The following is a 24,411-nucleotide window of genomic DNA, read 5'->3' on the forward strand; positions in this document are numbered from 1 at the left end:
ATTTTGTGTTAGATAGAGTAGATCAGTGGTTCCCAACCTTTTTTTGCCTGAGACCTTCTTTTCCCCCGGAAAGTATTGTAAGGCCCCCCTCAACATTTAATGATATTAGCGCTCATGTAAGTTTGCAGTAATGGTGACAAAAAATTTTGTTTTTAAACAAATGGTATGTTTATTACTAAATCTAGATATGTTTATGCACGAATAATAGCCTAATGTAAAATATAAAAGCAAAACATCAGAAAGCCATTTGTAACTAAACAATGTAAGCCTTTGGCCTTTAAGTTGGCCATATATTAGTTGCCTATAAATTGCCAATTATATAAAGTTTTTTTGTCAGTAGCTGTGACATCTCTCATCTCATTTTTTTGTGTCAATTTATTTGCCTTGTGCTAAAAAAAAAATACCCTGGGCTTGTTATGGTATTAGGGATGAGTCATCTCCAAATGTCTTAGTAATTTGGCCTCATGCATTCGTTTGTAAGAACTTTGGCACAAATAATGCACTGTGGCTGGGTCAGGGACTCTTTGCTTTCAAAAAATAGAATAAAACCATATTTCAGTTAACTATCTTGATATTTCCAGCATTTTGTGTTTTTAGCGTTGTGACCCGAAATGTTTAGAGCTTGCTTACCTGCATCCAGTAGGCTTTGGTCATTAGTTATTAGCTGCTGAAGGTGGAGGACGAATTACACATACACATTGACTTTTTAGTCAGCCAGGGAATAAAAAGAACTAAGGTAACATGATTGTTCTTCAAATTGTCCACTGCTAAGTAAATTTAAAAAATGACGTGACCCCCCCACAGAGCTCGCTGTTGGGAACCGCAGGAGCAGAAGATCTATTGTGGCTGTTTAAATGTATTTACCTCTAGAAGCTCAACACATTGGATTAACACTCAACTTAATAATAGAAGCCTTTGAGCGTTCAATATATGTCAATGATAGTCTTCAATAGTTACGATTGGGTGAGTAAATGATCGCAGAATTGTCATAGTTGGTGATAAGCTCTCTCTTTATTGTGGCCCTCACCTCACTGACAAGCTTAGCAGCTTGGGTGGCTTTCCTGATGTCTGGACGGTCAGCAACCGGGGTGTATGTCAGCTTGGCTTTAGCTTCTTGCTTATAGGCAATCTACACAAGGAGAGATGTGGGATATAAAATGATCTCTTTCTGTGAATATTTTTTGAGGCTGATACTTGTTAGTTCCTTACGTTGCTTTGGTTCTTGGCCACTTCCATGGCATGTTGCACTTCAGGAGGTGCAATCATTTGGTTGTAATTAGACTTGCCTTTCTCCTTCTCAAACTTCTCTTTGTACAGTTTCTGTGGAAGGATTATGTGTGTATATAATTGCCAATTACAAGAAATTTGTTTTTTAACAGGGGGGTAAAAATCGAATATTGCGACTTACTGCGCTTGTGATTTTGGCAACCTCTTTGCTGTGAGCAGTTTCACGAGTTTCGGCAAGTGTGGTGAAGCCACCTGACTGGAGATCCTTTTTGCTGGCCTCTTTATATTTGGACTGTGGAAAAAGCAAAATGTTCCTTTTAATATGTCCAAAATGATCAAATATTGAATTACAGAATTAAAATGTGCCATACCTCAGACACAAGATTGGCCACTGATTTAGCATGAAGGATTTGGGGAGTGTCATGGACAACCATGTACTGACCCTTAGCCTTCTCATACTTCTCTTTGTATTTCACCTGAAAAAAAATGTGACTTTGTTAGTTTATCTATCCATATATGTCGATTCTTAAGTGTCTCATATGAAAAATAGCACTCACATCACTGGCTAGCTCAGCATTCTTCTTAGCCAGAAGGGTATATTTATCATCAGTGACAGACATCACGCAACCCTTCAGCATTTCCTTATCATACTTGTACTCAACCTGTGGATTACACACACAGACAATTCAGTTTATTAATCTGGAATTATTCTCTCTGTCAAAAAAAGATGAACCTTTGGTTGAATATGGTTGTGTACGAACATCACTCTGCTGGAAGCTGTTCTTTGCGGCATGGACAAAATCAGGTCTGTCCACTGTCCAGATCCACTTGTTCTTTGTAGCCTCATACTTCTTCTTGTAATCAAGCTACAGGGAGATGAAACAGAAATAATAAGAATACAGCTTGTGATTCAGTTTCACAGACGTTCAATGCAGATGCAGACTCACATTGCTAATGTTCTTGTAGGCCTCTTTAGCAGCACGGATTTCATGAGCATCAGGTGCCATGTTGATCTGAGCTTTGTTTCTTTCATACACTTCCTTGTATTTCAGCTGTAAATAAAGAAGATTAAAATGAAACATACTGAGATGTAAAGAATTTGATTTTGGTTCCAGTTTGCGAACATAAATCTAGAAGGACTTACATTGCTGGTGATCTCCTTGACCTTCTTCATGTGCTGGCTCATGGGAGTGTCATGTCCAAGTGTGTAACCTCTTGCTTTGGTCTTGTTGTATTCCATCTTATAGATGATCTAAAGAAGATAACACATCGTTAACACATTCACATTTGGTGAGTGGAGGATTTCTTAATGATACAGCCATATGCTGATGGTACTTACATCGCTGATCTGCTTGCTGCGCTTGGCGACTTGATATTCAGGGGTGTCCAGAACAGCAGTGTATTTTGACTTGGCACGTTCATACTGCTCTTTGTACTTCCACTATAGGAGGTCATGGACAAGAAATGATTGTCAGAGACTCATTTTAGAGACCACATTTCAAATTCAATGAAGCTTATCTTCTAAATTTGCTCATTGGGAAGTTATGGCTGATCTTACATTAAAGGAAACTATAGTCTATAATAAGAAGCATATTGGTTACTTAGTAGTAGGCCCACATAGAATCTAGGCATGCAGAAATCTGCAGTTTTATCCCATTACTGAGTCTATTTGTTTACTTGTGTAAATGTGTGTAAATTTATGTTTATTCAGTTTTTAAATTAATTTCAGTAATAATATTGACTAATATAAAAGTGTTCAATTGATTTATTTACAACAAATAAAGTAATAATTTCTGTAATTTAATAGATATATTATTTGATAGACTTGCTTTGTTTACCATATAAGTGAATCTAGATGGATATGCATTGTAACTATTACATAAAAGTTAAAACGCTACTACTTTTTATTTAATATATTAAACTTTTAGTTACAACACTCCTAAAATAATTCAACATAATCTGAGGATTTTTTGCAAAAATCTCAGCAGACATAACAAAAAATGTCTGCAGATTCTGTCTGGGCCTACTTATTTGTTTTTATAAATTACATACCTATACATAGAAATATACTCTATTACATCTTCCTTACTATCAATAAGCATACTTAGCAGTTAAGAGTTTAAGTGAAAGCTCTTATTTTTCATTTACAGTAATATATTTACATTTATAAGGAAAACCAAGCTAGAAACTTTGACATTAAAGTTGAATAATAACTGTCAGTTATTAAAGAAAGTTTTATTAGTAACAGATATAAAGTAAACTTTGAGCATGCAAATAATGGCTTACAAAAAGCATATCTAAAATCTACAAAACTTCATTCACACACATGCAACAGAAAACATGCAATATGCAATCGCTAAAAATAAAGATGTAGGTGGAAATCAGGTTCAGGCAAAAGTATGGAGAAAGACACTGACAAGTTAAAACTTTTTATTCTTACCAGATAACATCTTTGTCTCTTAAGGTAACTTTTCAATATGCCATTTAATCTCCAAATACATTTTATTTTATTAGTTCTTTTGTTTTTAAAATATATACTAAACATTGGGGTATTTATTGAACCAAACTAGTTTTTTAATGAAATTATTTAAACCTGTTTGATGTATAATTGTTTCTGTATAAAGTAAAAAGTGATTAACTTAAAGAGAGGGGGCCGAGATAATTGTCTCTTGTGTGTGTGTGTGGAAACCTGGCATTGGGGATTGAGCGTTGGGCTAATGACCCACCTCGTAAAAATGAGATATTACGAAACACCAACAAGGTGCGGCTAAATATCAACTACAATATAAATCTGGCATTTATAAAAACACCCTTATCTTCAGTTAAATGAGTAAAATTTGTCTAGCATCTTCTGTATGCTATCATGATAATCAAGATAGATCCAGCCTTCTGTATATATGGGCAATGAAGCGCTGCTTTAGCTGAATTTCCCATGTTTCTTTTAGCAAATCCATTGGATTTATGAATGAACGGTGATCAGTGGATCAGTGGCTCAGTAGGGGATGGTGAAAAAAATCCAAATTGGTTATAGTTTATTAATGGCTGCATTTGATCAGTACAGGTGGAGTTAGAGGTGCATTGATGAAGAAATGGGATTTCTAGAGGGTTTCGTGGACTACCAGTGGGCAGATGGTTACCTTACTCCACATGCCAGAGTTGTACATGGCAACGAGAATGTCGGGACGGAGCAGCTCATTGCAGCCACCCTTGAGTAACTCCTTGGCCTTGCATTTATATTTTCCCTGTCCATTGAGGAAACACACAGATGCACAAATCATGCCACAAATAAAAGACAGAGACAGAAAGTGGATCCTGAAGTCCAGGAAGAGTTGTTCTGTTCCAAACTGTGTACTCCAGATGTCTGATTTCCCAGGAGTAACCTTATTCTAAGCTCATAAAGAAGTCGCTTGAAAACCTATTAACTTTCTGTTTGTCAATATGGTGAAAATAATAAAAAAATCTGTGGGAGAATGTTTGACTTTCATTACCAAAATTTAACTGAGCAACTGTGAATATCACTCAAACTACCGCACTTTCAGACAAAGCATTATCTGGAGCACACAGATTTGGAAGTAGCCGTGCACACTCAAAAAATAATTTTTTTGAATGTCACGTAAAGGGACACCTAAATCAGTGGAGAGAAAGTGACACAATCAAGTGGCGTTGTAGTCATGCGACATAGTCATCCAGTGGACTGAAGATGACCTCATGCTCAGGCCCCTGTGGCAGGCGACGGACCCGTAGAGGCAGCTGCAGCTGGTAGCTTTACCTGACTCATCTTGCTGTTCTCCTTAGCCAAGACGTTTCTAGGGTCATCTACAACTATGGTGTACTTATCCTTAGACTTCTCATAGCTGGCACGGTAGGACCTCTGCTCAGAATTTCAAAATTGGAGTTAAAGACAACTGCCTCGAGAGCAGTGAAAACAAACACTTATTTAGGAGGAGAAAATAAGGCATGGTGGGTAAATACATTAAAATCTTAGACATGGTAAAGACATGGATAAAACAATTCCTAAAATATAAATGAGATCGGCATCAGAAAGAGATTAGATAATGGTTTACCTTTCAATCTGTATCCATTATTAAAGCAGTGGAAGAAATTCAGGTTATGCAAGGATAGTTTTCATATTTTATAGCATATCTGTAATGATTTACTTGCTTCTGGATTTCTTTAATTTTATTTATGTATTATACCAGAGTATTAAGATATAAAGTTATACTACTATTGACTTACGTCATTGATCAAAAGTGAAGCGTTCTTGGCAGCCTCAAAGAATGGAGTGTCACATGTGTACTTGAAGTTGGCTCTGTTTTTCTCAAATGATGCTTTGTAGAGTCTCTGTCAAAAACACAATTAAACAGCAGCAAATAAGTATGATAAAGCTTTGTTATTTGCATCATACTGCATCACTGATGATACGTTGATTCAACCATAATTACTATTGTTTATGTTCATTATACATTGCAAGTAAAAAAAGCAATGTTTAAAATCTAATGTGTGTCTGTAATAGTCAAATGGTTGTTGCGTTTTACTTCGCTGTAGAGGTTCTTGTTTTGTTCAGCCCGGACCAACTCAGGTGTGTCCCACACATAGCAACCAATACCCTTGATCCAGTCTAGGTCCTCTTTGTACTTGATCTAAATTGAATAAGAACATGAGAGAGGGTTTAAAAACCACATACGCTTCTGTCAATAATGCTGAAAGCAGATGACGTAAAGAATAAAAAGAGGAAGGTTTAGATACTCACGTCACTGATGCAGTCCCTCACAATCCTGCTGTGGAAGAACTCAGGGCGGTCAGGAATGGACTTCCAGGTGCCCAGTGTGCTGATGTACTTCTCCCTGTATTTGACCTGTATTTGAAAAAAGAGAGTGAGTGGTAGGATTCCTCAATATATTGAATGAACGTTCAATACAAACAAAAAGTATTTTAGTTAACTAACCTCACTGATGTCATCTCTGACCCTCTTGGCACAGAGAATATCAAGGGCATCCTTATCAGCATGATAGTGTCCCTTAGCCAGCTCGAATGTTTCCTTGTAGCGCAGCTAAATTGGAAGGATGTATACTTGTTAGGAATGAAGACTGACATTGGCCAATAACGGAAGAAATGAACCATCAGACTTACATCGCTGGCATTGAGGTAGGCTTTCTTGGAACGAATTAGGATCGGTGTGTCATGGATGGGAGTATACTTGTGCTTCATCTTCTCATACTGTTCCTTGTACTTTTTCTAGACACAGTAGAAAAGATAAATAGGTTTGTTAGCATGCATAAATACATGTTACAGAGTGATTATAAAGTGTCTTTGTGTTATGAAAAACAAAACGTACCTCACTATACACAACTTTCATGGAACGAGCATGATCCAAGATGGGAGTGTGAGATTCTGGGGTGAAGAAGGCCCTCTCTTTGGATGCCAGATCAACATATTGGTACTGTGAAAAGATAGTGAAGTGAGTAGTTAAATAATTGTGAAAAATCCACTGTGACATGCTATTTTGCTTATTTTGTGACTATAACATTAACGTACATTACATCATTGGCAGTAAGATATATGAGCAATATCCCACTTGTAGCAGTGCGATATGGCTTTATATCGGCACTGGTGGAAGGCGTGTGTTGGCACGAGGCCGCAGGCCGATTGCCTTAGTGCCCCCACCAGTGCCGATATACAGCCATATTGCACTGCTACGAGTGTGACATTGCATTTATACAACAGTTTGACGGCATAATTGTGTATATAAAAGCAAAATCAAACATGGAGAGTCTCAAAAACCCTTTTGTATGATGAACTACTTTCTTCCGGATCTTTGGAATTGATTAGTCAATTAGAAATTACTGCAACCCAAATCATTTAATTTTGAATTATTACACATTATAACAAAGCAATAATTTGATTTTGAACTAAAAGGGTTTTACCTTGTTGGTCAGACTCTGTGCCCACTTGGCTCTCTTGATTTCCAGACCATCCACGGTGGTGGTGCATTTTTGCTTTTCCTTGTTGCCCTCAGCTCTGTACACCACCTGTGCATAAAAACAGATAAAGAGACATTAAAAAATAACCACTAGCTTCCAGACAAGATATATTAAGCCTGATGCTGATGTAAAAATTACTTACATTACTCATGTGAGTCTTGAGTTCAGTCACTCGCTTGTACTCTGGTGTGTCCAGGACTACGCTGTAGTTGGAAAAGTTCTTCTTGGCGTCAGTCTCATATGATTTCTTTGAAATAGATATAAACAATTATTAGTACCAAAAAATCCTCAAAATGAACCGGTGTAAATAAAATGTAGCATGTATGATTAATAAAATTGTAATTACTTTGAACTTGGTGATCTCACGGATGCGAACCATCTCAGGGGAGTCAACCATGAAGCAGCCAATGCCCCTCAGCCAATGCAGATCCTCTTTATATTTCAGCTGCAAACGATAATAACATGGTTAATATGCCTGCAAACACTAACGTAATAAATGCTACATGTGCATAGTTTATATTGTGTTTTATATTTAAGTAAATTGGGTGCATTTTAGGGTTGGGTCGATCAACGATGCCATTGTCCATCGCCAATGGCGGATAGACATCACAATTCTGAGCCAGTATCGAGATCCTCCGTCCCGTTGCAGTAGCAACCCACTCATGAAAAATACACACTTAGGCCCCGTTTACACTAATACATCTTAAGTTTTAAAATGGCATTTTAGAATGAAAACGATCCACGTCCACATTGGCGTTTCATCTACTATTCCTGAACATCTCTCCATCCACACTATACTTCTAAAAATGCACATCATGTGACCACACACAAACACACTCACATACACACTCTGGCATGTGCACGTCTGAGCTCCAGGCAGTCAGTATGGGGTGCTTTAAGCACAAAACCCCAGAGAGCAGAGCACTTCGGACAGTTTATAAAGGATGCACCGCTGGATTGCATCTCACTATGTTTGATTAATCTTGTGATATTTAATTAATCTTGTGATATTTAATTAGACTTGTCTCTATCTAACAACTCTTCGGTCTTTTAAATCTATCAGGTAACGTGTCACAGCATCAGTACACTGCTTCAACCTTTTGCTTTCACGCTTGTATTTTGTAATATTAGTGAAAACCTCAGATACTGTTGGTTAATTCCTGTTGGTAGTGCACCTTTTTTTACCAAGTTTGTTGACGCCATTATAACGACACAGATCACTCTGCCTATTTAAGCCAGTTTCGCGGAAAAAGTGATTGACTGCTGGTTATTTGTGTGTAATGGTAGGCTACAAATAATTAATTAGTTATGAATTAATTATTCATAAATAATTAACAGTTGCCTACAATGATGATGCCATCGTCCAGCGCGATGTTTCACATTAAACATCATACAATGCCAAATTGGTCGAAATCGTCCAACCCTAGTGCATTGACCTACATCACTGTTGATCTCATTGACGTGGAAGCAGTGCATCAGCTCTGGGGTGATGGGCATGGGCAGAAGAGTTCCTCTGGTGTTGTAGTACTTCTCCTTATAGCACAGCTGAAGAGGAAAATGAACAAATATTAGAGCAAATGTAACTACTTCTAGTGGTATGACATGCAAGGCAGAAGCCGTAGTTTACAATAAGGACATACTTACATCACTGATTGCATGTTGAGTGGCCTTAACCTGTCTGATTTCAGGTGTGTCATACTCAGAGTGGATCTTGTCCTTTTCTTTCTCATACTTTTCACGATAAAGTCGCTATGAGAAAATGCAACCTTGTTAACATCCATGTATGTGGTAAAGTTGAAATTATTAAGGCTCTCTTAAGATATGGCACTTACTTCATTGGTGACCTTATTTGCCTTCCTGATGGTGACAAAGTTAACACCTTCTGGATCAAGTTTGTAGCTTCTCGCTTTCATCAGATCATAGGCTTCTCTGTACTTCATCTGCAGAGATTGTAACATTATATGCCATGCATTCATTACATTTAAAGTCTCTTTTTAAAACTGAGAAATTATGTGTTGTCATACATTGCTGGTGACGATGCTGTTGGCCTTGGCTTGTTTGTTGAGTGGAGTGTCGTAAGGCAGAGAGTATCCAGTGGGCATAAATGACTTATTGGCCTCTTTGTAGAAGTTCTGAATGGAATAAAGAAAAGATGTGATATGATGTACAAATCAATGGAGACTTCTGTACACATTCAAAAGTTTTGGTAAGAGGTATCATACGTCGCTTTGGATGTAGTTGGCTTGACGGGCCCTTTCAGTTTCGATGGTCACAGCAGGAGCTGTGTTTTTACCCAAAACGTTTGTGGCATAGTCATGACGGTAGTTGAGCTGCAGACAAAATGTATAGGAGTCAGAAAATCCAGCTTCAACCAAAATTAAGTAAAGGAATTATAATGTTAGCTGATGGATGTTTTTGAGGTGTTACCTCACTCAGGTTCTTAGCACTCTGTTTGCATGTTTCATAGACTGGCGTGTCCATCACAACAGTGTACTGCTTAAAGTGCTCGATTCCTTTAGCTCTGTACAAGTTCTGAAAAAGAAAACCACCAGGGTGAAGACAGCATGTGAGAAGATAGAGGAAGAATAAACTTACAGAAAATGACATGAAACTACACCTACGTCACTCTGCAGTTTCATCGCTTGCTTGACACGAAGAATCTCAGGAGTGTCCCAAGCATAGCAGCCAGCTCCCTTCAGCCAGTTGAGGTCATCTTTGTAGAAAATCTGAAATTAGATGCAATGTGAGGGTTACAGCAACAAAGAGACCACATTCCAGTTAGCACTCTGACTTGACTTCGCTATAACTTTCATGTCACTTACGTCGCTCAGTTGCTCATTGACTTTGCGGGCATGTACGTACACCTGCATGTCAGGCAGGCAGATCCATTGGTGTAGGTATTTTCGGTAGTCAACACCACTGACAGTCTTCTGAGTATTGCGTGCAGATACGATGTCAAGCATGTCGGGAGGTACATTGATTTTTGCTTTGGTCTTCTCATAGTTTTCTTTGTACAGGCGCTAAGAGACAAAAGATTACGACAAGGTTTAAAAGTTTGACATTCAGTAAGTAATAAACTCACAGCTTAGCTGATACTTTACTCACATCCAGGACAAGCTTTCCAGACTTCACACATCTTGCAGTTTGGGGGTCGTCCTCAAGACACTTAGGCAGGCTATACAGGGTCTTGAACTTCTCATAATCTTCCTTGTATTTAACCTACAGAAGCCAAAGGAGAAATCTAGTACGTCAAGAACAATCAGATTCCACTCAGATTCAGTATTTTTTTTCTTTGGAAGGACTGGAGTAGGTTTTAGAAAAGTGACTCACGTTGCTCAGGATGACCTTCTGTTGTTTGGCATGGGCTAAGGCATGGGAATCGTGAGGGATTGAGTAGCTCTTGGCCTTGATCTTGTTCCAGGCAGCAGAGTATGCTTTCTGAATGTTCATAAAAAAATATCTTAAAAACTGTGACGGCAAAATAAACCAGGAACTTTAAGCATTTTTAGCTTTTCTAGCAGGCTTACAGTGCTGTAGACTTCCTTCAGGTTGTAGCATCTTGCATAGTCATACGTGTCCAGGATTGTGGTGTACATGTGCTTCTCCTTGTGATATGCCTCTCTGTAGTTCAACTGAGCATCAATGGAATACAAAATTGTCAAAGGGTTTAAACTTTAAAGTAATGTGCTCTCGATAATACTCAAGGATTTTGTATTCAAGCACAAACCTCGCTGGCCCATGTGTGGCCCAGGATGGCAGTCACATACACAGGAGTGTCTGTCACAATGGAGTAGTTGTTCCATTCCTTCTTTCCTTCTGCTTTGTATTTAATCTGTGAAAAAGCAAAATATTAACCTTCAAACAGATGGAAACATATTGAATTTTCAGTGTAAACTACTAGATGGCTTGAAAGATACTACTCACGTCACTCTGTAGCTCATATGACTTCTTGGCACGTACAATCTCAGGAGTATCCCAGGCATAACAACCAACACCCTTCATCCAGTTCAGGTCCTCTTTGTAAAATATCTGTAATGGAGAAATTCGTTAAATATAGGCATTCTACAGGCCTGGCAAACAGAATAACTGTAATAGTAACCTACATCACTCAAGATCTCATTGGCCTTGCGTGCTCGGATGGCATCATTCTGTTCAGGGTGGCATGTCCACTGGTGCAGGTGTGTACGGTAAAGCACATCACTCAGGATTTCCTGGCACTTCTTGGCAACCACGTGGCTTATCATATCAGCAGGAATGTGGAGCTTAGTTTTGGTTTCATTGTAGGCTTTGCGGTATTCTCTCTGTTAGATAAATTAAAAGAAGTCTAGTTGATAGGCTTTTTAAATATATTGAGTGGTTATCAGTGTAAAGCACCTATATAAAAACAACTCACCAGATTCTTCAGCTTCTCAACATGGTTAGAGTGAACCAACAGAGGGAAGTCAACCAGAGTTGAAGCCAAGTAGTGGCCTTTGGCTTTCTCATGAGCATCATGGTACTTGTGCTGCAGCGTTTCAAAACAAGACGCAATCAAAAATCATTTACATAAAAAAGGATGTATGAAATATATCTGGTAATGCGCTGATCCCAGTCATGTGACAATACATGTCTATTTTATAAAACATTAATTGTTTTATCATTCATACTCACATCACTGACTATGTCTCTGTTCCTCTTGGCTATTTGCACAGGCATGTATTCATGGTTTAGCTGGTAACCAGTGGCTTTGCTCTCATCCCAGCTGACTTTGTACAATTTCTAGAATAACAAAAACAAAACATCCTGCTTGTAATCCACCACATATTTTAAATGGCAGTAAATACAAGTAAATCAGGAATGGATATTTTTACCTCACTGATCATCTTTGCGAATTCTCTAGAATGAGCCAGTTGTGGGGTATCTTCCGATCCAATGTAGTGGCCTTTTTCCAGGTTAAAGGATTCTTTGTACTTCAGCTAAATGACAGCAGAAACAAGCTTAATCCTCAGTACTTGACATTACCAGTATCTAATCATCAGTAACCCCATGATTATCATAAACTCAAAATGCCACTTACATCGCTGAGGTTGAAGGCATTAACCTTTGCGAGGACAATCTCTGGGCGGTCCACAATATGAGTATATTTGCTAAAGTTGTCCTTTGCATCTTTTTTGTAATGTCTCTGTGCAGGGACAAAAGAAATATACACTGTTGTAAGACATTGTTCATGCTATGAGTGCAAATTTGCAAAAAAAAAAAAAAAAAAGCTGGTGAAACTTACATCATTGATAATCTCTTGGGCTTTTCGGACTTTGACATGCTCCACAGAATCAGCAGCAACCCATCCACAACCACGCAACCATTCCATATCTGCTTTGTAGATGTTCTGGAGGTAGAAAGTTATATTATATTATATTATATTATATTATATTATATTATATTATATTATATTATATTATATTATATTATATTATATTATATTATATATTTTTTATAAAATCAAATGTTTTATGAAGCAAATAAAACTTACATCACTGCACAAGTCATACACTTTACGGGCCTGAATGACATCATTCTGATCAGGCAAGCATGTCCACTGGTGCAGTCGAGTTCTGTATTTATCGTCATTGACTTGGATCTGGCACTTCTTTGCATGTTCAAAGGCCACCATGTCTACTGGGAGATTAAACTTGGTCTTGGACTTGTTGAAGTCTTTCTTGTAGAGGGCATCGCTAGCAATCTTAGCTGAGTTCAAGGCCAGCATGAGCAGAGGATCATCCTGGACGCTGAGGGCTCCAATGTGATGACCAACTTGCTTACGATAACCAGTCTTGTACTTGTACTGAAAAAAAAGTCAATTTTATTTGTGTTGATAACATTAAGGTGTGCTGGAATTAGGTTTACTTTTATTTATTTACTTACATCACTCTGTACTTTACTGTTATGGATGCATTGTTTAATCGGGACTGCATCTCCGGGCATGAAGTATGATGTGGCTTTGGATTTGTTCCAGTTTTTGGTGTAAAAATGCTATAGGTAATGATAAAATAACATTTTAGTTAGTTCCTACATTTGAGCAGTTATTACAGATAGGGTTTTGGATTCTCAAAACGAACAAATCCTTTACCGGGTGATACATTTTGGCCACTTCCCTTGCTGTAGCCATAACTGGGGAATCTGTCAGGGTGTATTTAGTCTTGTCATTGTGCCAGGCCTCACGGTACTTAGCCTGAGAAGACAAAACAAAAAACAATATGATTTTTCGAACTAATCATACTGCAGTATTTTCTTTTTATGTAACTAGAAGGAAAAATCTTTATTGCTTTCATATTTTTCTATACATTTTCAAAAAACACTTTTATTCTTTTAAATGTGATCTTTATATTTTTTCCTGCACTTATTACTTTATATGATACTTAAAAATCTTGGAAGTGCTATCCAAAAAATAACCTTCATTCATTCATTCATTCATTCATTCATTCATTCATTCACAAAAGGCATGACTTAAAAAATTGCTTAGGAAGCAAATAACATATACTATAATATTATTAATTGAAAGCTATTTTTACTTGGTAATTACATAAAAATGTGTGTTTCTATCTATTATTTTTTATTTTCCTTCCACGTTTGGATGGCTGGATATGGCTTACCTCATTGAGTACATCAGCTGCATTTTTGGAGCGCACAAAGTCAATTCTTTCAATGGGTGTTGTATATTTCTGCTCATCCAGCTTAACACGGTAGCCTCTCTGAAAAACAAAATCAGTAATTGTTTTTAGACATCTTTAGGGGATAAAATCTGAAGAAAACCAAGAGGAACTGATTGGTTGAAATGGCCTAAGCACATAGTGTCAAGGACTTACCTCAGCCAAAACCTTTTGTGCATTCCTCACTTTGACAACTTCAACAGACTCATGGGGAATCCATCCGCATCCTCTGAGCCACTCCAGGTCAGCCTTGTACACAGCCTAAACATCAAAACAATCAAATGAAATATTGTACAAACCTTATTTTATCGATTTTCTTCAAACACTATTAAAGCTTAACTTACATCGCTACGCAGATCATAGACTTTTCTGGCCTGGACGACGTCATTGGAGTCAGGCAAGCAGGTCCAGTTGTGCAGGTAGGTCCTGTAGTTGGCATCATTGACCTGGATTTGACATTTCTTGGCCAGTTCAAGAGACAGCAGGTCCACTGGGAGGTTGAACTTGGTCTTGGACTTGTTGAAGTCTTTCTTGTAGAGAGCATCACTAGCAATCTTAGCTGAGTTCAAGGCCAGCATGATCAGAGGATCGTCCCTGACACTAAGGGCTCCAATATGATGACCAACTTGCTTACGGTAACCAGTCTTGTACTTGTACTGCATAAGAAAAATGATCAGTTCTAAGTATCCACATTGATATTACTCAAAAAATATATATAAATAAATAAAACAAAGTGAAACATTCAAAATAAAAAAAAAATAAAAAAGAGAGAAAACCTTACATCACTGGCTATATCTCTGGAGGCTTTAGCTTTGATCACAGAGATGGCATCCTCTTTGATGTGGTAGGCCTTTGCCTTCGTAGAATCCCAGTTTTTGGTATACATTTTCTATAAAGGGATAGATAAGGCAAAAACTCAATACACAGTACTTTAATAGCATGCTAAGCTCATAAAACAAACTTTAATTATAGTCTACTTACATTGCTGACAGCAATGGCATTAGCTCTGGACAACTCGATGGCAGGGGTATTTGGCATGATGTGCACAGATGTCTTATCTTTGTCCCATGCTTCTCTGTATTTCCTCTGTGAACAAGATAATAATTCAAAAGATAAAATATAAACAAGGTTTGTTTATCACATTGGAATGCAAAAACAAAAACTGTATTGCGTTGATTTTGCACAATTTATAACTGCATGTATTGACTATAGTTTTTAATTATATTACTTTTAAATGGGATAATTCACCATTGTGTGTGTGTGTGTGTGTGTGTGTGTGTGTGTGTGTGTGTGTGTGTGTGTGTGTGTCATTCACTTGCAATTGACTTTTAGCTCATTATGATGCATTACTCAAACTTCTATTTTCTTATTTATGTTTATTACTCCTACTCATTTCCGCCTAGGCAAATTATTCAGAAGTTTAATTCCAAATTGCAAATAATTTTAATAAGAGCAGCAATCTTAAAACAAAGTGTAACTATAGTTAAACATGAACATTTGAGCAAGGTACTGATGAAAAGAAAAGCCAATAATCTTACATCACTGAGGATATCAGCATTTTGCTTTGCTAGGACGATGACAGGCAGGTCCACAGCACTGGTGAACTTGACGGTGCTTGGATGCTGACGGTAGAGTTTCTCATTGAGAATATTCTGAGCATTCTTGGCTTTCACTACATCAATAGATCCATGTGGCATCCAGCCACATCCACGGATCCACTCAAGGTCAGCTTTGTAAACAGCCTAGGTTAAAAGTTTACAACATAGGGGTTAATGTAACAATATGACTTATAACCAAATAGTACAGAAGGGTCTTTCATAATGTGCCTAAAAACCACTTTTATAGTCATAACCAAGCACTGTGGTTTAACAGGATTAACAATTTCAGGCCCAAGTGTGAAATAGCATATATGTACATCACTGCGCAGGTCATAGACTTTTCTGGCCTGGACGACGTCATTGGAATCGGGCAAGCAAGTCCAGTTGTGCAGGTAGGTCCTGTAGTTGGCATCATTGACTTGGATCTGGCATTTCTTGGCCAACTCAAGAGACAGCAGGTCTGCTGGGAGGTTATACTTGGTCTTGGATTTGTTGAAGTCTTTCTTGTACAGAAGATCACTTGCAATTTTGCCTGAGTTTAAGGCCAGCATGATCAAGGGATCATCCTTGATGCTGAGGGCTCCAATGTGGTGTCCTTGCTGCTTCCTGTATCCGGCTTTGTACTTGTACTGCAAAGTAATAATACATGTAAGAAATTGAGCACAATAATTGAACGCTGTGCGTTTAATGTAATAGAAAAAGTTTCTGCACTTACATCACTAATGATGTCTCTAGAGGCCTTGGCAGATTTCACAGAGACTGCATCTTTGGGCAGGAAGTAGCCCTTCTTAAGACTTTCCTCGTAGTCTTGACGGTAATATTTCTGCAGTAACATGAAAAAAACATACAGTTTTATCAGGATTTGAAACATAAAATAGTGTACATTTATTCAAGATTTATTGGTTACTACAAAGCAGTGCTGCTGCACTTACGATGCTTGTGTTGAGTTTATTCTGTTTTCCAAGGATGATCTCAGGGGTGTCTGGCATGACATGAATATTGATTTTTTCCTTGTTCCAGGCTTCAACATATGCATTCTGTAATGACATAAAAAGGAATACAAAACTTTAGACACATTCATCTGTGGTCTACGAAATTCCAGCCATCAACAGTGATTTCAAATAGCAGGCTTTTACACAGTTTATAAAAAATATATACCTTATCCATAGTCTTGGCATTGGCTTGGGCAAGAGCATAAGGAATGCCATCTGTCTTGCATGTAAACTTAAACTTGCTTGGATGCTGTCTGTACTTTCTTTCATTTAGAATCTCACCAGCCTTTTTAGCTTTTTCTACGTCCACTGAGCCTATTGGTACCCATCCAGTACCTCTGATCCATTCCATATCAGCCTTGTACACAGCCTTATTGCAAGAAACACGAAAGAAAATTAGAAAACTAAAAGTTCCAGTGGTATTGATTATTATTAACAAACAATTCTAGAAACTCACATCACTCTGGAGGTCATAGACTTTTCTGGCCTGAACGACGTCATTGGAATCAGGTAGGCAAGTCCAGTTGTGCAGGTAGGTCCTGTAATTGGCATCATTAACCTGGATCTGACACTTCTTTGCCAACTCAAGAGACAGAAGGTCCACTGGGAGGTGGAACTTGGTCTTGGACTTGTTGAAGTCTTTCTTGTAGAGAGCATCACTAGCAATCTTAGCTGAGTTCATGGCCAGCACTATCAGAGGATCATCTTTGACACTGAGGGCTCCAATATGATGACCAACTTGCTTACGATAACCAGTCTTGTATTTGTACTAGAAAGGAAGAATAACAGCAGTATTAAAGAAAGCTAAAATTTACATTAACATGACAGTACAATACAATAGTAAATGCATGATTCAGCTTTTAATAAAAGCAACATTCAAGTCAGAATAAACTCACATCACTAATAATGTCTCTGGATGCTTTAGCAGCTCTGATGGCGACAGCATCAGTTTTTATGTCATAGCCTTTCCTGAAGATTTCTTCAACTCCTTGTCTGTATAGTTTCTGTAAGCAGAATTTTATTTAGTATTTTGTTTTCTGAAGTTAAAGGACTAATTTGGAAATCAAACAGAATGCATGATTGTGAGACTAAAACAAATGAAGAAAGTGTAGAAAGAGACATTATTTCAATGTAATACTTACCCTACTATTGGTGATTGCATTAGCACTTGAGAGCACAATTTCTGGCGTATCAGGAGGGATATGAATCTTGATCTTGTCAGCCTCCCATGCTGAATGGTACTGACGCTAAAATGAAATCATATGTTGTCAGTGAAAAATTCAATACTGTGTCAGACAGCTGCTACAGGGGAAATTTAGAATACTTCTCATAAGAAATCAAAAACAACATAAAGAGAATCCTATATAAATATCAATGTTATCAATCAATGTTGTCAAATTTCAAATATGTATTTATTTCACTGACCTGATTCATAATTTGAGCATTTGCCTTTGCAAGGACCATAGGCATGGACTGCATATCTTGTTTAAATGAAAATGTTGATGGTTTCTGTTTATAGAGTCGATCGCTAAGGATTTCAGCTGCTTTCTTTGCTTTCAGGACATCAAGAGAACCTATGGGGACCCATCCTACACCGGTCATAAACTCCATATCTGCTTTGTACACAGCCTGGTGAAGATAAAACATAGCTTTGCAAAATGATTCAGTTCATATTTAATTTAAAGTAACACAGTAATTGACTGATCATTTAGTTTGACAAACGTACATCGCTACGCAGATCATAGACTTTTCTGGCCTGGACGACGTCATTGGAGTCGGGAAGGCAGGTCCAGTTGTGCAGGTAGGTCCTGTAGTTGGCATCATTGACCTGGATTTGACACTTCTTTGCCAGCTCAAGAGACAGCAGGTCCACTGGGAGGTGGTACTTGGTCTTAGACTTGTTGAAGTCTTTCTTGTAGAGAGCATCACTAGCAATCTTAGCTGAGTTCAAGGCCAGCATGATCAGAGGGTCATCCTTGACACTGAGGGCTCCAATGTGATGACCAACTTGCTTACGATAACCAGTCTTGTACTTGTACTACAATTGTAAAATATAAAATAAATGAATAAAATAAAACAAGTTTTAATGAGTAATTGTGCACAGTAAAGTGTGTTTGGGATGAGTACTCACATCACTTATGATATCTCTGGATGCCTTAGCTGCTTTGATAGCAATGGCATCACCACGCAAATCGTAGCCCTTCTTCTTAGATTCTTCATTGGCAAGTTTATATCTTTTCTAAAATTGGAAAATATTTCATAACAGATTTAAAATGTTTTCTGCCACAAATAAACATGCGACTACTTCAGACATTCACTGTTCTTACCTCACTGTAATTTGCGTTGTTCTGTTTTGCTAGTAGAACTTCCATACAGTCAGGCATAACGTGGATTTTGGTTTTGTCCTTGTCCCAGGCTTCAGTGTAAAGTTTCTATAAGCGTTAAATGAAATTAGATTTCGGACAAATAACCCCTGGTAGGAGTGCTTGTGTTGGAAAACTCACTAAGGATAATTACCTTATTAACAGTAGTAGCATTATTTTTAGCTAAAACCAGTGGCATGTCTTCAGTCGTAAGGGTAAACTTGAAGTTGCTCGGGTGCTGACGGTACTTTCTTTCATTCAGTGCTTCTCCAGCCTTTTTCGCTTTTTCAACATCAACTGAACCAATGGGAACCCATCCGATTCCTTGAAGCCATTTCAGATCAGCCTTGTACACCGCCTAATTCACATGTGAAAATATTGTGCATTGACATGACTGTAAAAAGAAAAAAAAAAATAGTCAAGAGGATTTTTATTTAGACATACATCACTCTGGAGTTCGTAGACGTGTCTGGCATGGACGACATCATTTGAGTCGGGCAGGCAAGTCCAGTTGTGCAGGTAGGTCCTGTAGTTGGCATCATTGACTTGGATCTGACACTTCTTTGCCAGCTCAAGAGACAGCAGGTCCGCTGGGAGGTTGAACTTGGTCTTAGACTTGTTGAAGTCTTTCTTGTAGAGGGCATCACTAGCAATCTTAGCTGAGTTCAAGGCCAGCATGAGCAGAGGATCATCCTGGATGCTGCGAGCTCCAATGTGATGACCAACTTGCTTACGATAACCAGTCTTGTACTTGTACTACATTTGAATTATTAAAAGACAATAAAAATAAATTAATCTTTAAGAGAATGTTCTGAACCATGAAATACGTCTATGGATAAAGAACAAACAAAGAAAGCACTCACATCACTGACGATATCTCTAGAGGCTTTAGCTGCTTTTATAGAAATAGCATCCCCACGCATATCATAGCCTTTCTTTTTGGACTCTTCATTGGCAAGCTTATATTGTTTCTGGAAATCAAAATTCAAAGAAGTTATAGAAGTACTGCTTAAAAGTTGACAATATTATTTAAGAAAGTCAAAAACAAATATACATAAATCTAAAAAAGATACAAAAATACAAATGCTTACAAATAGATATAAAATAAACTTGTCATTTTCAATGTAAATCTTAAATCAAATGACTCACCACACTGTAGTTAGTTTTGTTCTGTTTAGCAAGCAATATCTCCATTGTATCTGGCATGACATGGATCTTTGTCTTATCCTTTTCCCAAGCTTCCACATAGCTTTTCTATGGTGCAAAGTAAAATAAAAAGAATACATTTTCAACGTATCTATACACATTGCAATGAAAAGAAAGAAACATTTAGTGTTCAAAGCAGGCTACCTTGTTCATGATGCTTGCATTGGCTTTTGCCAAGACCATTGGCATATCCGCAGTTGTGCAAGTAAACTTGAAGTTGCTCGGGTGCTGACGGTACTTCCTTTCACTCTGTGCTTCTCCTGCCTTTTTCACTTTCTCAACGTCAATTGAACCAATGGGTACCCATCCCAGACCTTGAAGCCATTTCAGATCAGCCTTGTACACCGCCTGAGACAAACAAAGCACAAGCATGTCCATTACATAGTGTAATGATGTGCGTGTATCAATTGAAATATCAAGAAATCACTTTTCAAATTTTGAATGTAACATACTTACATCACTCTGGAGGTCATAGACTTTTCTGGCCTGAACCACATCATTGGAGTCAGGTAGGCAGGTCCAGTTATGCAGGTAGGTCCTGTAGTGGGCATCGTTGACCTGGACCTGGCATTTCTTAGCCAACTCAAATGCCAGCATGTCTACTGGAAGTTTGAACTTGGTCTTGGACTTGTTGAAGTCTTTCTTGTAAAGGGCATCGCTAGCAATCTTAGCTGAGTTCAAGGCCAGCATGAGCAGAGGATCATCCTGGATGCTAAGAGCTCCAATGTGGTGACCAACTTGCTTACGATAACCAGTCTTGTACTTGTACTGTTCAAAAGAAATAGTGATCAAAAAACAAAGTTATTTTTTCAATGTGTAAATTTTGTGTTAATTTTCATACTGTATAACTTAAAAGACTCACATCACTGGCGATGTCCCTGGAGGCCTTGGCAGCTTTGATGGAGATGGCATCATTTCGCATGTCATAGCCCTTCTTTTTAGCTTCCTCATTTGCAAGCTTGTATGATTTCTTAGAAAACATTTGAAAAAGGTTAATTTATTGAAACAACAATTCATTATTTATTAATCATTAACATAAATGATGCATCATCAAGAGTGCAATGTTAAGTTAGGGTGCTTTCACATCTGTAGTTCACTTCATTTGGTCTGGACCGGCAATAAATTATACATTGTTGCATTTTCAGCCATCTTTGGGTCGTTTTCACACCGCGCTGCTGGCTTTGGTCCGAACCATTTGAAAATATCCAAAATGTACTCATCTGACAAAATCCACATCTCTCATTGGCCAGATGTTGTTGAACACAGTTCCTAAATTGCTTTTCGATTGGTCAGAAAACACATGCAGGGAAATGCCAATGAATTCCCGCAAGTAAACAAACCAGCAGACACAAAATGTCACTTTTTACTATAAAGGTATGACTGCGCTTACTGATTGTATCCCTGCTTTAGACAAACTATACATTTTGAGAATGAAGCGCGGCTGCAGCTGGAAAACAATGTTTTAATACATCGCACGTCACTTCAGGAGGAGGTGTGACTTAATTTAGCTAAACTGCGACATGGTCATCTTGCGGAAATATTACCAACGATACATCAGGTAATGTTTCTCTCTCTCTGCGGCTCTCTCTCTCTCCCTGTTTATAAAGTGCTGTAAACAAATATTTTTCCTCCATATCCCATAATGCACAGCGCATCAGCCTACAGCTGCTGGATTAGTCCAAAAGGCACAGTACTTTTTATGGTTGGGTCTGTTTTAGTTCAGATCATATTCTCACCACAAACAAACCACTCCAGGATTCGTTGGAAAGCGTACTGAGACCACCTCTTCAAGTAGGTCTCAGTACACCGTTTGGTGCGCACTAGAGTACGATTGCTGCATTTACACCTGCCCATACTAACCACAACAAGAGGGAAAACGAACTCTAGTATGATTCAACCAAACTAAATAAGGCAGGTGCGAAAGCACCCTTATACTTACCAAACTGTAGTTGACCCTGTTTTGTTTTGCTAGTACAATGTCCATTGCATCTGGCATAACATGGATCTTTGTCTTGTCTTTGTTCCAGGCACTAGCATATTGTTGCTGTCAAAGAAACAAAGAAAATTGCTAAAATAATTTTACTTCCACAAATTAACTCTCTGACATACCAAATAAATTAACTGAATTCGAAAAGTGCATATCATGTGTTATATCAGTCCTGCATTTACCTTGTTCATAACATCATTGTTGGCTTTAGCTAAGACCATTGGCATGTCTTGAGTTGTCAAAGTGAACTTGAAGTTGCTTGGGTGCTGACGGTACTTCGCTTCACTTAGGATTTCGCCAGCCTTTTTCACTTTCTCAACATCAATTGAACCAATAGGAACCCATCCAAGACCTTGAAGCCATTTTAGATCAGCTTTGTACACCGCCTAAAAGCAGACATTATGTTTAAAGAAAACATTCATGCAGCTCTTTATCTTTTTATCAACATGAAGGAGACAATCGGATCCATGCAGTTCCTCTTTTTCTTGAATTGTCAACTTTACATACTGGCAACCAACTAAAATAAAAATGGAAAGTCAATTTGATGTATGTATTAATATTGCTCAACCGAAGCTGGATATTACATACATCACTCTGGAGGTCATAGATTTGTCTGGCCTGGACGACGTCATTGGAGTCAGGCAAGCAGGTCCAGTTGTGGAGGTAAGTCCTGTAATTAGCATCATTGACCTGGATCTGACATTTCTTTGCCAGTTCAAGAGACAGAAGGTCCACCGGGAGGTGGAACTTGGTCTTAGACTTGTTGAAGTCTTTCTTGTACAGAGCATCACTAGCAATCTTAGCTGAGTTCAAGGCCAGCATGAGGAGAGGATCATCCTGGATGCTGCGAGCTCCAATGTGGTGACCAACTTGCTTACGATAACCAGTCTTGTACTTGTACTTTAAGGAAAGAAAATATGATCAGCGTAACAACTTATAGTGTGTCACATAAAGTATAGCCATATCTTTTTGTTGTACTTACATCACTTGCAATGTCTCTGGAGGCTTTGGCAGCAAGGATTGAAATGGCATCATTGCGCATATCATAACCCTTCTTCTTGGCCAGTTCATAGGCGAGTTTATATTGTTTCTGATGTACAAATGATACAAAATATATAAACAAACTGGAATATCAAAACATATTGTATTATTCGTTTTTATCCTCATATAAAATCAAAATTTTCGGCTAATTTTATATAAACAGTCAATTTTTTTTTTTAAATACTAATTTTTACAACTAAAAATATTCAGATAATCAAGTGAGTACTTAAATATGAAATACTGACCTCACTATAGTTGACTTTGTTTTGCTTTGCAAGAATCACATCCATTGCATCTGGCATAATGTGAACCTTTGTTTTATCGCTGTTCCAAGCTTCAACATATTTTGACTATAAATAGAGAGAGAATTATACATGAAAATGTATGTCACAGATAACATTTTAGATATATTTCATATGTCTGGATATGAAATATGCACCTGACCTTATTCATGATATCATTATTGGCTTTGGCCAAGACCATTGGCATGTCTTCAGTTGTGCATTTGAATTTGAATTTGCTTGGGTGTTGGCGATACTTTGCTTCACTCAGGATTTCTCCAGCTTTTTTTACTTTCTCAACATCAACAGAACCAATGGGAACCCATCCGAGGCCTTGAAGCCATTTCAGATCAGCCTTGTATACCGCCTAAGGGCACACATGTGAAAACATGCTTAGAAATATTGTTATGATGACGCTTCAATATATTTATTCATGTATAAAACTGCAGTAATTTTGACCTACATTACTCTGGATGTCGTAGACTTGTCTAGCCTGGACAACATCATTGGAGTCAGGCAGGCAGGTCCAGTTGTGCAGGTAGGTTCTGTAGTGGGCATCGTTGACCTGGACCTGGCATTTCTTAGCCAACTCAAATGACAACATGTCAACTGGGAGGTGGAACTTGGTCTTTGACTTGTTGAAGTCTTTCTTGTAGAGAGCATCACTAGCAATTTTAGCTGAGTTCAAAGCCAGCATGAGCAGAGGATCATCCTGGACACTGCGAGCTCCAATGTGGTGACCGACTTGCTTACGATACCCAGCTTTGTACTTGTACTGCGATAAGTTCATTAAAACATTAATCACTTTCACAGTACCCAGTAATTATTTGCAGGATTATAATAAGGTTAAAAAACTTACATTACTGGCAATGGCACATGAAGCTTTAGCAGCTTGAATTGAGATAGCGTCAGCACGTAGATCGTATCCCTTCTTCTTTGCTTGTTCATTGGCAAGTTTGTATAGTTTCTAAAGAAGATAGTGAGAGGATTATTTACATAGTGTGAAAACAGTCATGCAATCGGTCAACAGTTGTGTATCTGATGGCATC

At 38.0% G+C, this 24,411-nt stretch overlaps 1 protein-coding gene and 1 long non-coding RNA gene across 3 annotated transcripts in view; one reads left to right on the forward strand and one right to left on the reverse strand.

Moving 5' to 3' along the window:
- neb (nebulin) overlaps window positions 1–24,411 on the reverse strand; it is an 88,167-nt gene that overhangs the window by 28,058 nt on the left and 35,698 nt on the right. Inside the window, exons 44-116 of one of the 2 annotated variants that reach the window (XM_087267709.1) lie at window positions 24,222–24,329; window positions 23,826–24,137; window positions 23,526–23,729; window positions 23,327–23,431; window positions 23,023–23,130; window positions 22,629–22,940; window positions 22,223–22,426; window positions 21,993–22,097; window positions 20,916–21,023; window positions 20,510–20,821; window positions 20,198–20,401; window positions 19,997–20,101; window positions 19,711–19,818; window positions 19,292–19,603; window positions 19,002–19,205; window positions 18,812–18,916; window positions 18,616–18,723; window positions 18,211–18,522; window positions 17,910–18,113; window positions 17,627–17,731; window positions 17,381–17,488; window positions 16,942–17,253; window positions 16,651–16,854; window positions 16,425–16,529; window positions 16,208–16,315; window positions 15,810–16,121; window positions 15,433–15,636; window positions 14,876–14,980; window positions 14,676–14,783; window positions 14,239–14,550; window positions 14,051–14,155; window positions 13,838–13,936; window positions 13,315–13,416; window positions 13,110–13,217; window positions 12,718–13,029; window positions 12,469–12,573; window positions 12,265–12,369; window positions 12,059–12,163; window positions 11,859–11,966; window positions 11,602–11,712; window positions 11,312–11,509; window positions 11,133–11,237; window positions 10,936–11,040; window positions 10,736–10,840; window positions 10,539–10,646; window positions 10,314–10,427; window positions 10,031–10,228; window positions 9,830–9,934; window positions 9,636–9,740; window positions 9,431–9,538; window positions 9,233–9,340; window positions 9,041–9,148; window positions 8,853–8,957; window positions 8,649–8,753; window positions 7,555–7,653; window positions 7,351–7,455; window positions 7,152–7,256; window positions 6,563–6,667; window positions 6,358–6,462; window positions 6,173–6,277; window positions 5,978–6,082; window positions 5,763–5,867; window positions 5,464–5,568; window positions 4,365–4,469; window positions 2,567–2,668; window positions 2,372–2,479; window positions 2,175–2,279; window positions 1,989–2,093; window positions 1,785–1,889; window positions 1,599–1,703; window positions 1,409–1,519; window positions 1,210–1,320; window positions 1,028–1,129 (exon numbers count right to left, since the gene is read on the reverse strand). In XM_087267709.1, the coding sequence (XP_087123835.1) occupies window positions 1,028–1,129; window positions 1,210–1,320; window positions 1,409–1,519; window positions 1,599–1,703; window positions 1,785–1,889; window positions 1,989–2,093; window positions 2,175–2,279; window positions 2,372–2,479; window positions 2,567–2,668; window positions 4,365–4,469; window positions 5,464–5,568; window positions 5,763–5,867; window positions 5,978–6,082; window positions 6,173–6,277; window positions 6,358–6,462; window positions 6,563–6,667; window positions 7,152–7,256; window positions 7,351–7,455; window positions 7,555–7,653; window positions 8,649–8,753; window positions 8,853–8,957; window positions 9,041–9,148; window positions 9,233–9,340; window positions 9,431–9,538; window positions 9,636–9,740; window positions 9,830–9,934; window positions 10,031–10,228; window positions 10,314–10,427; window positions 10,539–10,646; window positions 10,736–10,840; window positions 10,936–11,040; window positions 11,133–11,237; window positions 11,312–11,509; window positions 11,602–11,712; window positions 11,859–11,966; window positions 12,059–12,163; window positions 12,265–12,369; window positions 12,469–12,573; window positions 12,718–13,029; window positions 13,110–13,217; window positions 13,315–13,416; window positions 13,838–13,936; window positions 14,051–14,155; window positions 14,239–14,550; window positions 14,676–14,783; window positions 14,876–14,980; window positions 15,433–15,636; window positions 15,810–16,121; window positions 16,208–16,315; window positions 16,425–16,529; window positions 16,651–16,854; window positions 16,942–17,253; window positions 17,381–17,488; window positions 17,627–17,731; window positions 17,910–18,113; window positions 18,211–18,522; window positions 18,616–18,723; window positions 18,812–18,916; window positions 19,002–19,205; window positions 19,292–19,603; window positions 19,711–19,818; window positions 19,997–20,101; window positions 20,198–20,401; window positions 20,510–20,821; window positions 20,916–21,023; window positions 21,993–22,097; window positions 22,223–22,426; window positions 22,629–22,940; window positions 23,023–23,130; window positions 23,327–23,431; window positions 23,526–23,729; window positions 23,826–24,137; window positions 24,222–24,329 (10,458 nt within the window). Of the gene's footprint in view, window positions 1–1,027; window positions 1,130–1,209; window positions 1,321–1,408; window positions 1,520–1,598; window positions 1,704–1,784; window positions 1,890–1,988; window positions 2,094–2,174; window positions 2,280–2,371; window positions 2,480–2,566; window positions 2,669–4,364; window positions 4,470–4,996; window positions 5,099–5,463; window positions 5,569–5,762; window positions 5,868–5,977; window positions 6,083–6,172; window positions 6,278–6,357; window positions 6,463–6,562; window positions 6,668–7,151; window positions 7,257–7,350; window positions 7,456–7,554; window positions 7,654–8,648; window positions 8,754–8,852; window positions 8,958–9,040; window positions 9,149–9,232; window positions 9,341–9,430; window positions 9,539–9,635; window positions 9,741–9,829; window positions 9,935–10,030; window positions 10,229–10,313; window positions 10,428–10,538; window positions 10,647–10,735; window positions 10,841–10,935; window positions 11,041–11,132; window positions 11,238–11,311; window positions 11,510–11,601; window positions 11,713–11,858; window positions 11,967–12,058; window positions 12,164–12,264; window positions 12,370–12,468; window positions 12,574–12,717; window positions 13,030–13,109; window positions 13,218–13,314; window positions 13,417–13,837; window positions 13,937–14,050; window positions 14,156–14,238; window positions 14,551–14,675; window positions 14,784–14,875; window positions 14,981–15,432; window positions 15,637–15,809; window positions 16,122–16,207; window positions 16,316–16,424; window positions 16,530–16,650; window positions 16,855–16,941; window positions 17,254–17,380; window positions 17,489–17,626; window positions 17,732–17,909; window positions 18,114–18,210; window positions 18,523–18,615; window positions 18,724–18,811; window positions 18,917–19,001; window positions 19,206–19,291; window positions 19,604–19,710; window positions 19,819–19,996; window positions 20,102–20,197; window positions 20,402–20,509; window positions 20,822–20,915; window positions 21,024–21,992; window positions 22,098–22,222; window positions 22,427–22,628; window positions 22,941–23,022; window positions 23,131–23,326; window positions 23,432–23,525; window positions 23,730–23,825; window positions 24,138–24,221; window positions 24,330–24,411 lie in introns of both variants that reach the window. The other variant, XM_087267708.1, reaches the window with a different exon arrangement.
- LOC141376116 (uncharacterized) overlaps window positions 1–24,411 on the forward strand; it is a 49,265-nt gene that overhangs the window by 5,149 nt on the left and 19,705 nt on the right. The window lies entirely within an intron of this gene.

Source organism: Danio rerio, chromosome 9 (assembly GCF_052040795.2).
Source record: "Danio rerio strain M-AB ecotype USA chromosome 9, GRCz13ab, whole genome shotgun sequence".
In the NCBI taxonomy this organism is placed as follows: domain Eukaryota; kingdom Metazoa; phylum Chordata; class Actinopteri; order Cypriniformes; family Danionidae; genus Danio; species Danio rerio.